The following is a 14,719-nucleotide window of genomic DNA, read 5'->3' as shown; positions in this document are numbered from 1 at the left end:
ATTGTTCTCGAGTATTATATTCTAAAGCCTCCAATATGAACCCTGTATTCTAAGCATAGCATATGCATCATTATCCTCAATTGATTCCAATCTGACTGCCCTCTATAAAGACTATATAATAAAGAGATTTAGATCTGATCCAACACTAACAGCTCCAAGGTCATCTTTGTCCATCTGTGATCAAACCCACATGATCCAATGAATGCATAACATGATACAGTAGTACACAGCAGTGCTTTTTTAATTCAAGGAATATAAGAGACAGATAAATGATAATTGACTAAATTGAGGAAGGCCAAGTTGACCCTCAAAGTAAATATCTATTGCAAATTGAAACAATATTACAAGAAGCAACTGCATTGCATCAATGCCCAAGTAGCTAAAGGAAAATTACAGATTAATGTACCAAAGCTCCACGAATAGTAGCAGCTTCGACCCCTACATCTTCTTCGACGGAAATGAACAAGGAAAAAACATTAGGGAAACACCAACACCACCTTTGGGTTCCAAATGAATTAGGTCAGCAATCTCTCCTCTTCTTATTCAGTCAACCATGTACACAGCCCCAGCCTCTCCATTCAGGGAAAGACCGAGGGCATAGAAAGAAAGAAAGAACCACCCACAGATATTACATACTTTTCTCCGACTTATACTCCTTTTTTGTCATCACTTTTTTACATCATTAACAAAGATACAAAGAAAAAACTAAAATTCGAATCTTCTAGCATACCCCTTCTAAACCAATTTCCCAAGTTCTAATTTTTGCTCAGACCAGAACGCAGCTCTCCGGATGTTTGAGCTGCTGCTTAGCTTGCTGCTGGGACCAGTATGCATGGGCGGTTAGGACCCGGTCCAAGAGTTCCTGGGGGACAGGCTCACCTCTCCTCTGTTGAGGGGAAATTCTTGCCGTGTGCACTAGTGTTTTCCACTTATCCTGCAAAAACCACAAAGGCACCGTCACAAACCAAACTCACCATAATCACATGCCTAAGAGCCTAACTTTTCATGCAGACCACAACCAGAATTAAAGAAAAAAGAATAATAGCAAACTGCAAAAGGTTGGCAAGATGGGAAATGTGAGATATGTTGAAAGGTAGATGAATTAAAAGAGAAGCGTGTAAGATAGAACGTAAGAGATTCCTTGAGGCAATTGTATTGAATCAGATAAAGTTAAGCAGACTAGAAAAGCTATAAAGACTGTCTAAATCATTTGCCTCCAGAACAAGCAAACTATGAGCCAGAACAGATCAAACTAACTTCCCCATCTAGAGAGCCCTACCCCATAAAAAGAACTTACAGGAAGAAAAAATCAAACAATCACATGGAGCTAACTTCTTTTAAATTTCAATTTTTTGAAAAGTTTACCCGCCTCTCAAGTTTTCTACCAGGATTTTGATTTGGTAACCAGGAAAATAATAACAATGGCAAATTGGAAACTAAAGTCCTTACCTTTAAATCCACATAAGTTCGATGCTTAGCATTTTCAAACGCTCTCATCTTAACATCACGCCACCTGTAATGATATGTAACATTAGAATTGAATTCAAGAGCTCTGCTTGGGAGTATAATAGGAAATTAGACCAGAGTTTGTGCTCGTGAATCATTCAAGTACCTTCCAGTTCCAAGTTTCTCCACCGCCTGGACAAGTGCTTCCACTTCAGCAACGGAGAAGGGTCGACGAATTCGGCGCTGGCCAATATCAAATCGCTTTGATTTCCTGCTCCCAGGAACTACAGCAAGCGCCTCTGCACTCATTTCTGGCACAACAACCAGCGCTTTAGAATCTATTGTGCTTTTGTCAGCAGACATATCGGTTGGAGATGGTGCTGAATCATGATCACTTTCGATGAAGGTTCCTAAAGCAGCCATATGAGGCTCGAGTGAGGCTTCACTACTACAAGGATCAGGTGCATACCTGATACAAAATCATCATCAGTCAAATGGTAACCTTGGTCTGAAAGAGACCCCAGGAGACTAAACTGACACAGAAACTTGGACAGTCTGATATGTATGAAACTCAACTCCCTCATATTCAGATGTCTTGCTCCAAAATTTTGTAGGAGATAAACAAAGACCAACTCTCCAAGAGTATATTTGCATTACCTTGTTAAAGGCTGAAGTACATCGCAAGGGACCATACAGGGTGAATCTCCAGAACATAGCGGTGTGGGAGTGTGGGAAGGGTTAGGTTCCAAAGTAAATCCCAAAGAATCTTGCTGGTCATCTTGAGAAATCCCAGTCTGCTGTAGGGTTTTAGTGTCATCTCTTACTTTCTTACCCTGAAGAAGTACACCAACACACAACCCACCACCAAGTACAGCTGTTACCGCATCCATAACTGTCTTCTGCAGAATAAATAATACACATTAGGATGCAAACACCAAGATCATAATGGGTAAGGCAGACTATTTAAGGTAATATTCCAACAGCCATCACTTCTGCTGAGAAACAATATGGTCTACAAAGTATAGATAAATGCAGAAAAGAAGCCCTAAAATACCTTCAAAGAACCAACAGTTGCTGTCTCTGGAATTTCAATAAATAGTTCTGGCACCCTGAAAGACTTGATCCTCAGCTTCACTGAAAACAGAAAGATAACTTTATGTAAGAACCTCTTGATATTCAATGAAGTAAATATGAAGCACTTCATTGTAGATTCTCATACCATGAGAATTCCTAGATTGGTAAGCCGAATGTTGACCTGCTACTGAAGACGATATCACATTGGCTGCAGAACATTTTCAAACAAATTAGTAATCAGAGAATGTGTCTCAATATTTAGGGCAATCAAATTCAGATTTAAAAAGCATGTAGTCTGAAAATGACCTCCTTGCATCTTTGAACATGCGGCAGGAACATTTCCAGTGATTCCCTTCTCACCTGTGTCAAAGAAGCTCTCACTACTAATACCTCCATTGGATTTCACAACTGTGCTACGGTCAAATAGCCTCCTCTTCTTAATAGGCACAGTCATCTGAAATCTCTGGCGTTTGTAACCATTCTTTCTGCCATGGTAAATTGGCCGCATCTCACGATCTGAACAGAGGGAAAATACTGTTAGAAAGATCACTAAATTTTTTAAATGAAAAGTGACAAAAAGTCTTGCAAAATCTTCACATTGTATCTATAAGCCAACCACTTACAAGAATTGGAATGTGCCTCATCCTTCATCTTCGGAGCATTTTTCCAGTACCTCGAAGCCAATATCTTCCTTATTCTTCGATCGCCAATGCGGGGCGCTGTCCTATGATACCTTGTGGTGGTACTAGGGTGAGTACACCCAGAGGAATTTTCGTCATCATCTCTACTAACTACTTTTATATCATCCCTGCTAGCAGGGATAGGTTTTAGAGGGATATGGTCTACACAAATAGGCACCTTGGTACTACTATCTGAACTGACAAGTGCAGGAGGTTCCCCTTCCCAGACCATAGGGTCATCCACATTGTCAGCCCCAGTACCAATTAACGCCTTCCCCCGCTTATTAGTCTCATCTTTTACTATTACTTTAGCTTCACCATCTAATGTACAGTCAACAGACTCCCTGTACACTGAGGAGCCTGCATGTATGTTACTAGTAAAACTTCCTATTTCATTCTTACATTTTCCACCCACCAACGTATCAGAAACAAACCTCTCCGAGCAATTAGAAGTAGTCATTACGGAATGGCTATCATTCTGGTGAACTGGAGACTGCTTTGAACTGCAACTTTGGTTATGACCCCGTGAGATACTATCACATACAAAGAATTTCCTGTCACAGCTACCTTGAGCAGAAGGTTCCACTTTCAATGGCTTGTCTCCATCCAGATAATTTTCGTTAATGAATGTACATTTTTCCTTTCCAGTCGATGTATGACTGGAAGCAGGAGAACTCTCTTCCTCGAGCAATAACTTGCCAGCTACGGTGGCCAATAAGTCAAATGCGCCCATTGAATCATCTTCAACTCTCTTGCTAATCGCACTCCTCTTCTGAAAATCGCAATGAAAACTAAGCATACAGATCCATACGTAATAAAAAATGCATATAAGTTAGAAAGAATTTATACATACCCTTGCTGATCTCGGAGCTCGAGGAGTGACTGGCACCTGGAAACCATTGAAACCGTAATCCAACCTCTTCTGCGACACCATTTCTCCAGAATCATGCCACGTTGATGACATCAACCGCAAAGAACCAGAACTGTACAAACTTCTTTAAACAAATATACACTTGACCAATTGCAGCTCTGTAAATCCCAAACCAAAAGCCCTGAAAACAGATGAAAAAGCAATGAGTACAGCAAAAAAGCAACCTCCATTTTCAGATCACCGAAAACAAATCAGCACAATGCATCTTGATATCATCAAAAATCAACCTCTAGTTCCAATTAAATCCCAAATTGTTTGCCAAATGGCATACCACATCAGACCCAGGATGATATGAAGCAATTACAATTGGTTTCATTCCAGAATTAACCGATGGAAAATCCCAAAATGTTAGTTCCAATTCAAAAACAAGGATCATAAACTCATTTTTGTAGCTCCAACGTCAGATCCACGTGGTCTTAGAAACAAAGAACACAAAACCAAGTTTTGAGAATCTCTATCTCATCATAAATAACCGTAAAAGCAACCTTAGCTCATAACAGAAACAAGTCAATGTTTAATCGAACTCAATCATAAACCTGATTCATAGTTCATCCATATAAATCAGAAATTGCCATTTTTGACGGAATAAACGAGGAGCGGGAAATAAGGGAAAGCAAAAAAAACAAAAAAAAAAACCTTAAACCACAGCAAAACCCTGTGTTCAAACCCAAGAAACAGATCTGAACGAGAATTGTGTCCATGGAAAACAGGACATCAGAAACAATTGAGAAAAAAAAATTCATGTCAATTATTGAAAGAATGAAAGACCAAGAGGAGGAAAAGAAATAATCTAAAACCCTGAGCCGAGATCGACCGAGGAATTCAGATTGGATTTGCACAAGGTATATATATTTATCAAGCCTTGAACCCTCAGAAGAAAAACGTTTAATTCAGACGATGATTGCGATGAAAGCAATGAATAACCGACGCCAAAACTCAGATCGAATCATCAAACCCAATTTCGAATTCCGAAAACAGATCGTCCATCAAAATCAACCAGCAAAACCACATCAAAATTCCTCAAAATTCACCAAAACCCCATAATTCTCAGCGCTTTTTCCCCCCTCAAATTTCACGTGAAAAAAAAAACAAAACAACCAATTCTCTCCCCTCTTCCCGCTTTAGACCGGAAAAGGCTCATCGGAATCGGAAAACCCCACACCGGAATCCGGATGTTTTTGCACCAAACCAAAACATAAAAACCACCAAAAAGCTCACCTCAGAGTCGTAATCCACACGCACAGCGAGATCGAAAACCCTCAGAGAAGTTTCAGGCAAATGTAAGATCAGAGAATTCAAACAGCAAAATCTGTATCCCACAATATTCTCAAGCCCATTTTCTCTCTACCCCATAATATCCCGGAATTTTGTTCTAGAATTTTTTGTTTGGGTGAATTCAAACGCAACCCATCTCTCTTTTCTTCTCTGGAATTAAAATCTCTGATCGCCAAAACCCTGTGAAAAACCACCCATCATTTGGCTTAAACCCCCAGCTCTTATACCATTGACCCCCTGTCACCGCACCTATCGGTAATTACCGATGCCTTTACCGGCTATTGTAGGTGTGTGGAAACCACCTACAGGACCGGTTCTTCGCGTTTAGGTGACCCACTTTCCTTGCGCTTCCAGATTCCGCCACGTGGGGTCTTCGCCTTCATGTGGCTGATTCTGGTCCGCCTGATCGCGAAAAGCGTTGGGTCACGAAGCTTTTTTTTTTTTGTAGTTTTATTTCAGTCCTTTTTTTTTTACTAGTCTCCAAAGTTGAATTGAACGGATGATGTTTGGTTACCAAATTGTAAAAATCAATGAATACTTGCAAAACTGAAAATTTCATAAATTTCACTTTTTTGTAGTGCTCACCGAACTATGGCCAATTTACACAGCTAACTAATAAGTACGATGCGGCTTGGCGACCTTGTGTTATGCAAAGTTGCTATGGATATGGCAATTTTTATCTTTCCATTAACAAGGGTGGATTTGGTCAAATACTTCATCTTAGCATTAGATGTTTTACATGCGCACAATAATGGATTGTGTACTTTTTCATTTGAATGAAATCTATGACAACATAAAAATCGTAATCTATGAGTGCTAATTTGTGAAAATCTCTGATCCTATAACTTTTCTTCAAAAACTTGATAGTGTTTATATCTAGAGTGTTTAGGTGGTACATTTGTCGAATTTGTTCATGTCGTTCACTCGTTTTGATTGATGAATTGAATGTTGTGGAGAATCTATAATACAAATTGTAGTAGTCAGGAATATAATAAAATTGACGTAATGTACGCATGAAGTTTTAAATTATTAGCGACGTCTCTCTTTCATTCAATTTTTTTTATGAATACCACCAGCTAGCTTTTGTCAATATATTTTTATTTATGTCCACGAATAATTTAGAATCAATAGTTTATGTTGTAGCGTTTATAATTAGGGAAATGTACATACCTTGCTCACGATAAAAGTAGTAACCCATCAAAAGGTAATTTACAACGTATCGATTTGTTACTTGCAATGCTTGTGGCACGTGTCATGCTACTGCCTTTCCTGCGACGAGTAAGAAGATTCTTACCAATATTATTTTCTATGGAATATAATAAATTGTAGTATATATGATACATCATGATCGATAAAACCATATTTTTGTTAGTTCTTCATTCGTCATTTTCAATAGTTGTAATTGTGTTCATCGAACCTGATAAGCGGCAATTGTAAATCGTTTAATGTTTTCATTAAACCTAATTATGAAAGTCAAAAGTTATCCAAGCATAATAAATTCACTTTGAGCACCTTAATTTGTTAGTGTTAAATACAAGAAGTGCAATAAACATGTATAATCTATACTCTATAACTCAAACAAATTTTTTTTTACCTTTTCATCCTTTACATATTAAAAAACTTTTAAAGTTTATGAACAATCACATCATAGTAAAAGAAGAAATTAAAAAAAATCTAATCTCATTTTGTAACACAACTGCTTCTTCCACATTTATCTCTCCCCCACATCTATACTTTTCTCTTCTCTCACATTCAATTAATTGTTGAATTTTATTTTTCACACCTATATGGTGTGTTTGGGGTAGTTTCTAACTTTCTATTGAACACAACATGCACCACCTTAAGTTACTCGAATAACTCTTCTTTCTTTCTTTCTTTAGTATTACAATTGCAGACACATGTCACCCCAAGCATCGCTATTTACGTCTACATCCAGAAGCATCTGTTCGTCTTCAAGAGGAAAGAAGCCGTGAAACTGAAACGCAGTTAAAAAATGAGCCACACAGGCCTGTGACTCTGTGAGAGATATTCAGGAAGGGATGGACGAATTTTGAAGAAGAAGAAGACGAGAGTTAACGCTTAACGGAACGGAAGCGGTTACGTAGAAAAACAATAAACTATTTAACGTGGGCCACCCTACCTCTCTCACAGTCATAGAGGGATCTAGGCGTCGTCTCGGACATAACCCCCCTCTCCCTTATTTTATGCTTCCTTGCTCTCTGTCCTTCCTTCAGATCTGGACACGGATCCCCGATCAATCCGTTAGGGGCATTTTCGTTATTCCCCACAGAACGTTACGCCTCGGATTTTAATTGTTTGGTTTGTCAGTATCCGTTTCCAGCAGTTATCCCGATAAGCATGTTGCGTGCTTTTCAGCGTTAACCTTTGGGCTATGGCCCTCGTTTTTTGGTTGGCCTTTTGGTTTTGTTTGAATCAAACGTGGCGCAGGAAGAGGTCCCGATTGGTTACTTTTTGGTGATGAGAGGACGATAGGGGAATCTCCGTCAAAGATAACGGAGGAGTGGCTGGTGGAGAGCGAAGGTAGGCAACGGCGGTTAATTCGGGGGATAAGGGGTGGTGTGGAGTGGTGGGACCGGTCATTTTGTAAAAAGAAAACATGAAAAATAGAGAAAAAACCGGTGGGGGAGTGTGGGTAAATTTTGATGACGAGAAAGGCAAGGGGGGATGTGGGGCCGGGAGGAGGGGACGCGTGTCGAGCGAGAGGAGTGGGATGCCAAGTATGAAAGAAGATGCCGTCGTCTCCAACGCGGACAAGGTTTTCGCTTCCTCTTCCATCTCTCTATCTTGTTACGCTGTAAGAACGTGGGGACATATCGTTACACGTGGCGGATAGGGAGTGGATGGAACCGACTCAACCACAAAGACGAGGGTTCTGTTCCGTCAGACTTGGATTAGGGAGATTAACCGGTGGGTAGTTAGGCTTTAGGCACACCACACATCCTTGCTTAGAAGAGTTTGGTGGGAAACTTAGAGTTGGTAGCTCTTTTTTATTTTTCTAACACCAGATTTTCTGAGTTAGTTTTTATTATGGTTTGATATATGTTGTTATATGGTTAATCATCAATCACAAAGCTTACAGGGTTCGAATGCATATTGTGCCAATTCACTAAAATATGGTCCGAAAGTAGGTGGATTTATATCCTGCGGGACTTGAATAGATTCTTTTAAGTATAGACATATAGTAACATATTTTTGTTTCAAACCTTAACTTCATACAGATAAGAAGTTACATACGCTACATAATACTTGAAATTGAAAATTTTCGTCTTTCTCTGGGTCTTAAAACCCTAACGGCCTAACTCTTGTTGTAATCCATAAAACAAAATTTATAGTATTGTCATTCTAAAAAAAATTATAATATTGTCTGGCAATGTTTGACGTATTTATGGATGGCCTATGAGCTCTAATTGAAAGGAAGAGATTAATAAATATGTATTGATTATTTGATTGATTAACATTGACTAATTGATCTTGGTAAAACCATTTCTGTATTCCACCAATGAGGAGAGATATGTATTTCAGTACGTAATGGTTGATTTTAATGCATCGGAGACGTTGCCTGAATGTCAACTATTACAGATTCTCAAACCAATTATTAAGTGATTAGATGAAATGGTAAATGATTCCTTAATTTTCACCCCATAAATGATCACATTTCTTCTCTAAGCGAACGTACTTTCACATGTAGACCAATAAAAAATACCCTCAACTTTAGGGCATGAATAGTATTTTCACTTTTATTGTTTGCGTCGTGTTTCTATATATTTAGTAAATTCATCATAAAAACATATAGGGACAGGCGTTCTTATAGATTTTTTATGATGGAACTCGTACTCACTCTGTGGCGAAAGACCAGAAGCTAGGCGGCGAATACAATCTAGAACGTGTTGAATTGCGGCAAGGTCGCCATATCTGATATTAATTTCCTTGTGAATTTGGTTCCATATCCGATATTGGTTTCTTTTTTCTTTTTTTGAAAGGCCGATATTGGTTTCATAAGGAACTTGGTTCCAGATATTCACGTACGAAGAATGTGTGTCTTGCGCAATCAAGCTATCAAGATTAGGTGTTGTCTTCATATCTTTAGATACGTGAAGAATGAAAGATGATCGGAAACATGAAAGTACGTCGAGCAAAAATGGATGAAGAAATCTGCAGCTTTTTCCGTGTTGTGTTTGAAAGAGAATGGAGTTTGTTGTAAAATATATGAGAGGCACATGACGGAGTAATAGAGTCACGTGTTGGACAAGGAGGATAGTTCGGGTTTTGGCAGGTAGCTAAAGAGCTCATCCAAGCTGGCCCATATGAATATGAGCGTGGAAGAGAGAGAATGAAAAGAAACCCAAGAAAGCTGGAGAAAGTGCATAGCTTCTTGTCATTGGCTAAATTAATCTCTGGCTACAGCTAGCGTATATATGTGTGCGACTGTAATAAATACGTTTGTATGAGGTATAAAATACCATGTGACACCTAAAATACCATAAAGCGTTCAATCTGGATTGGCTAGAGACCGGAGTTCATACTTATGTTGTAAATCTGTCTTTATATTTGTGTGTAATAAAACAAATAAATATATAGGTATAAAAAAATATCTAGAATAAACATATAATACCAGTCATCATGATGCACATAAACTTGTTGAATATCAAAAAATTTATCAGCCTATTGCAAATTTTGAATTATTGCTTTTAGTTTTCATAATCTCATTGGAGATGATCAATGCAGGAATTGTATTTCAGTCTTTGAAGACTGATGTTTGTAGGTATGATTTGACAATCAACTGCTATAATACATTTTACCTTTCTTTTGCTTTGCTTTAAATCTTCATGATATAGCTATAGCTTAGCCTCATTTCTTGTTATTAATAGTCAAAATAGACATCCTAGCTTTAAAGCTAGCTTGATCGTAACACAATCATTTTTTAAGAAACTATGAGACATATTGAACTGATTTACAAGGTGTTAAATATTCAAAGCATAAGAATACGACTGAAGATTGTGCATTTGTTCTTGATCATGAGATTCAGTAATTTGTCCCTTAATTAGTCCCTCAAAAACTACCGCAAGAAAAGTAACTACAAGTGATACAGACTTGGCGCTTTGGGTGAAGCATCAGTGATAATATCAACTAAGCAGGCTTTAAAATAAGATGCACCATTGTTTTCCGCTAGCCTTGTTGAAGTGCCAGCTGACGTTGAGTGCATTTTGGAAATGCCATGCCAACAAAGTGACCACAACGTTGCTTGTCTCCTTTGGAATAATGTCATTTTCTATTTTAAATTTTAGGGGTTAGTTATAACGGGTCTGCTGCTTTTGTTGGCATTAAGGAACAATACCATTCACAAAAGAGTGGTGTCACATGAGTTATAAGGGAGAACGCACATTTCCTATCACATTGGCCATGCCATGCAATGCAAGGTATGAGCTTATTTTTCAGCTATGTAATAAGTATCTGCATGTAAATCTACTACACTTCATGTAACAGCCGTAGTTATTACAGATTATGCATGCATTTGATTATAAGTATTTTTGATCAGCCAGTGTGAAATTTGTAAAACGAGTTGCATGTGTCATCATTAATCACGTACTGCATTATGTTTCAGTGCATTTTAATTTGGCGTGGCTAAACACAATATTTAGCACGCTAAAATGTAAATCAAGCAACTCGAGTTGCATTTAGTAGAGTTAAACTAGACACCATGACACCACCCATGGATCAAAAGCAAATGACCAGCTGCAGTCAGGGCCGGCCATGGGGCAAGACAAAGTAAGCTCATGCTTAGGGCCCAAAAAAAATAGGGTTTACATGTAAATATAAAAATTGATATGTAATCAATTATTAGGTCCAAAATTAACTATTTCTTCACATATTCTTAATTATTTATTGAAAGAATTAATAGATACTCTAATTACCAAATTTTGTGGGCTTAAACCATGATCAAATATATTGTTTTTTTTTCTATTATTATAAATATAATTTGATATTTGACTCTTGAAATCATAAATTTAGTATATATATAATAAATTACATTCATAATGTGAAGGTATTAAATTTTATTTAATTAGTAATAATTTTATTTAATTAATAATTTTTTATTTTTCATCTAGGGCTTGTTTCGCACAAAGCCGGCCCTGGCTGCAGTGACTCCACCTCTCTATGCTATCAACGCCTGAGAGAAACCAACTCTAGAGCTACCGTTCTGGATCGGATATGATCTATGTGTGTGTGTGTGTGTGTTAGTACAAAATATATATGGATGATTAATTCTAGGCAATGACAGAAGTCCTGAACTTAGAAGTTTAACTCACAAGAATGCGAAATGCTTGAGAACAAAGGAACAAAAATGCCATATAGCCAAAGGACAAACGCTCGAGTTAAGCAAAACCACTTCTTCAAGTCATTTCTGAATTCTAACTAAGTTACAACTTACAACGACAAGCCAAACACTTACAACAAGCCAAAAACTAATCTGTGAAGAAAGTCATAGCTAGGGTATGATATGAAAATAGTAAGAAGAAAGAAAAGTCGATCTCCCATATATGAATGTTTCGTTTCAAAACCGAAAGTGCTTGCTGGAGGAAGTAGAATTCAAGTTCACGTAACAGAAAAAAAGATATCTTGACGTAAAAGTAACACCCAGATCTCTAGCTCTCACTCTCATATTCATTATCATGATCATCATGAATATAAATCTAATACGAGTCATTCTGGCGGTTGAGATCGAAGACACATCTCTCTTTCTGTTCCGTGGAGCCTTTCAAACACAGACTTTGCAACCCAACACTCTGTAAATCAATGTTTAATTATCATTTTGGCTGCAGATATAGATTCGTATTCTTCAACACCAAAATCAGGTGGATATTATAAAGAACACATCCACTTTTAAAAGATTCATTGGGTTTAGTTACACGCTACTTAATCATAAATTGTTCCCTTAAAATATCACAATATCCTGTTTCCATCTTGGTCTTTTTAGCTACAAATGTGTTTTGTAATTGACTATTATATATAGAGATATTAGCCTGCAAAATATGGTGATGAAATCAGTTTCCGACATCTGAATATCACTTGTATAGTTTTATCTACTAATGACATGATTTTTTTCCTAGATGGTTGTACATATGTAGTGTTCATCTCGTGTTTATAAGATCGATGAACGTAAGAATTCAGTTTTACTATCAATCTTTCTAATTTGTTGGCAAGTTATTTTCTTACTATATATCTATTCTTATTCTAGATGTATATACTGTATCAGTACCGTAGCTTCTCCTTTGGCGTAGACTTGACCAGAGGAAGTATAAAACAAAATGAAGTAGAAGACCAAGAAGAAGGCTATGGCTAGGGAAAGATAGCATGGCATAATTGACTGTGCCAAATAGTAAGCTTTTGACCCATGACTTATCCAGGTAATGAAGAATGGAATAGAGCTAGCTAGCTTCAAACTCTATCTTCATATTTTCCAAATTAAGCATTAAAAAAATTGTTCCTCCACATTTAAAATGGAGAACTTATTCGGAATACCCCGTTAGTTCTTCAACAAAATACGCTAATATTAAAGGCAAAGCCATCTGCACCATACCCATCCAAGTTGCCATGTTTCAACTAAGAAAGAAATGACGCCATATGAACGATATATAACTAACTAAATAAATAAATATATATATACCTAAACTCAGCTCTTTCATATCTTCAAGAGCCCCATGCCACAGAAGAAAGTGTCAAGTTTTATGATCATTCAAGTTTAATTGCATTTGCATGTATGTGATGATTGTGCTCCATACCAGATTTTAATTTATATCGATCAGGAGTGAATAACAGTTGCATACAGTTCATTAATTTTTGTAAATTCTACTATATATGTTATCAACTTTAGTAACTTGCAACCATTGATTGTGTGAGTCACGTTGTAAATGAGTTGTTGATTGACAGATTGGTGATCGGGTTATGAACTTTAATAGATAAAATGAAACTAATTACGTGAATTAGCAGTTGAATACTGTTGATATCTTTGAACTACATAGATGATACGTTGGTTGGTGTGAGTTGCCATGATTTTTACAATATAAATTTGTTGAGTGATGTGAAGTTTGCATAATTCGTGGATCACCAAACCTCTTAAGTTTTGTAATCAGATGTGATGATCGAGTCATGAGTCACTCACCAGAGTTTAGAACAACAACAATTTTGAACAAGATTGATGAAGATGGGTTGAGTGAAATCCGACTAATTAGACAGTAGGTTGTCGGCTAATTATAATTAGTAGACTTCAAAGTTCAAAGAAGTAATGCATCTATAATGGAGGGCCATAGCCATTGGGCCTTAGCAAACTAGTACTAGCACTTGAAAACGACCACTTCCCAGTTCCCAGTGGCCAGTTTATTCATTCGTTCAAATTCAATTGTTCCGAGATGAATTATTTCACAGAGGGCATTGGATGGAGGCAATCAGTCTCAGAATTGGACATGCTATTTCTAGTCATTTGAATTCGAAATTCAAATAATGGTAGAAACTAGAAAGAAGCTTTTAATCATGGAGATGTCAAACATGTTAAACTGGGAAGGACATGACTGGGAGGGAATCTCGTCATCTGGGTCCATATAAAAGGGTGCATGAGAAAGATTCATGGACTTTTGATTAGAAATGGCAGGTAGGGTAGTCATCTTGGTGACATTACAAATTTGCAGTAGTGTTTCATATGCACAAGTCCTTTCCGTTAATACTTTCCGAAGTTGAACTTGCCAAGTTTTTCTTCGGGAGCATGAGTAGTGCAACTTCGGGACACTTATGCAAGTACGTATCTCATCATTCGAGTTTAAGCAGGGGTTTTGGCCACTTTGAATCGGCAGGCCTTAGCTGCGTTCAGAAGAGGTTGGTTGTTTGGACAAAGCAGACATTCATGATACCATGCAACTATGCAAGTTAGACTTGTCTGTTCTGTCTGCCTTCTTTAGGCGCCGGCCAGTGAGTGTCGACACTGGCAGGCCAAGAAGAGTACTCACTAGTCGGAGCCAAACGAGTCAAGTGTTGGTTATTAGACTTGTAGTTTGGATCATCTTAATAAATTGGAGCAACTTCCTCATCACAAGTTTCAGCTACTTGTCTTGAACCAACAACTTCCGGGATCGATTAGTATCTTTGCGAGTTTTTCTACCTCTTTTTTAGAAACATTTTTACCTCAGTCGTATTGAATGGACATTTCATGGGCCGGTCCGAACAATTCGACGGCCCAATTACATGCAACTAAAACCCTAAATAAAAGTAGCCAAAACCCCAACCTCTGGTTTTCCTGAGT

General features: G+C 37.7%; 1 protein-coding gene across 2 annotated transcripts; it reads right to left on the bottom strand.

Annotated features, from left to right (window-relative positions):
- Positions 1 to 285: 285 nt before the first annotated feature.
- LOC126789321 (telomere repeat-binding protein 5-like) lies at positions 286 to 5,585 on the bottom strand. 2 transcript variants are annotated; one of them, XM_050515452.1, is made up of 10 exons: positions 5,350 to 5,585; positions 4,054 to 4,252; positions 3,144 to 3,972; positions 2,827 to 3,036; positions 2,666 to 2,728; positions 2,501 to 2,580; positions 2,104 to 2,345; positions 1,613 to 1,915; positions 1,450 to 1,513; positions 286 to 934 (listed from the first exon to the last, which is right to left on the bottom strand). In XM_050515452.1, exons 2-10 carry the CDS (start codon positions 4,162 to 4,164, stop codon positions 767 to 769), a joined length of 2,070 nt encoding a protein of 689 aa, XP_050371409.1. In that variant the 5' UTR covers positions 4,165 to 4,252; positions 5,350 to 5,585; the 3' UTR covers positions 286 to 766. The 2 variants fall into 2 exon arrangements, with proteins under 2 accessions (XP_050371409.1, XP_050371411.1); XM_050515454.1 differs by having other exon boundaries at positions 2,881 to 3,036.
- Positions 5,586 to 14,719: the final 9,134 nt, after the last annotated feature.

This window comes from Argentina anserina, chromosome 3 (genome assembly GCF_933775445.1).
Source record: "Argentina anserina chromosome 3, drPotAnse1.1, whole genome shotgun sequence".
NCBI classification, from domain to species: Eukaryota; Viridiplantae; Streptophyta; class Magnoliopsida; order Rosales; family Rosaceae; genus Argentina; species Argentina anserina.
The sequence above is the reverse complement of the archived record's forward strand: the minus strand, read 5'-3'. Positions and strand labels throughout refer to the sequence as shown.

What these genes read in the sequence shown, in the direction of transcription:
- LOC126789321 (XM_050515452.1), bottom strand. Translation starts at nt 4,164, where the DNA reads ATGTCATCAACGTGGCATGATTCTGGAGAAATGGTGTCGCAGAAGAGG. An exon ending in ATGTTCAAAGATGCAAGGAG is followed by an intron (nt 2,729 to 2,826) that starts GTCATTTTCAGA and finishes AATGTTCTGCAG; the next exon opens with CCAATGTGATATCGTCTTCA. An exon ending in GTACTTCAGCCTTTAACAAG is followed by an intron (nt 1,916 to 2,103) that starts GTAATGCAAATA and finishes ATTTTGTATCAG; the next exon opens with GTATGCACCTGATCCTTGTA.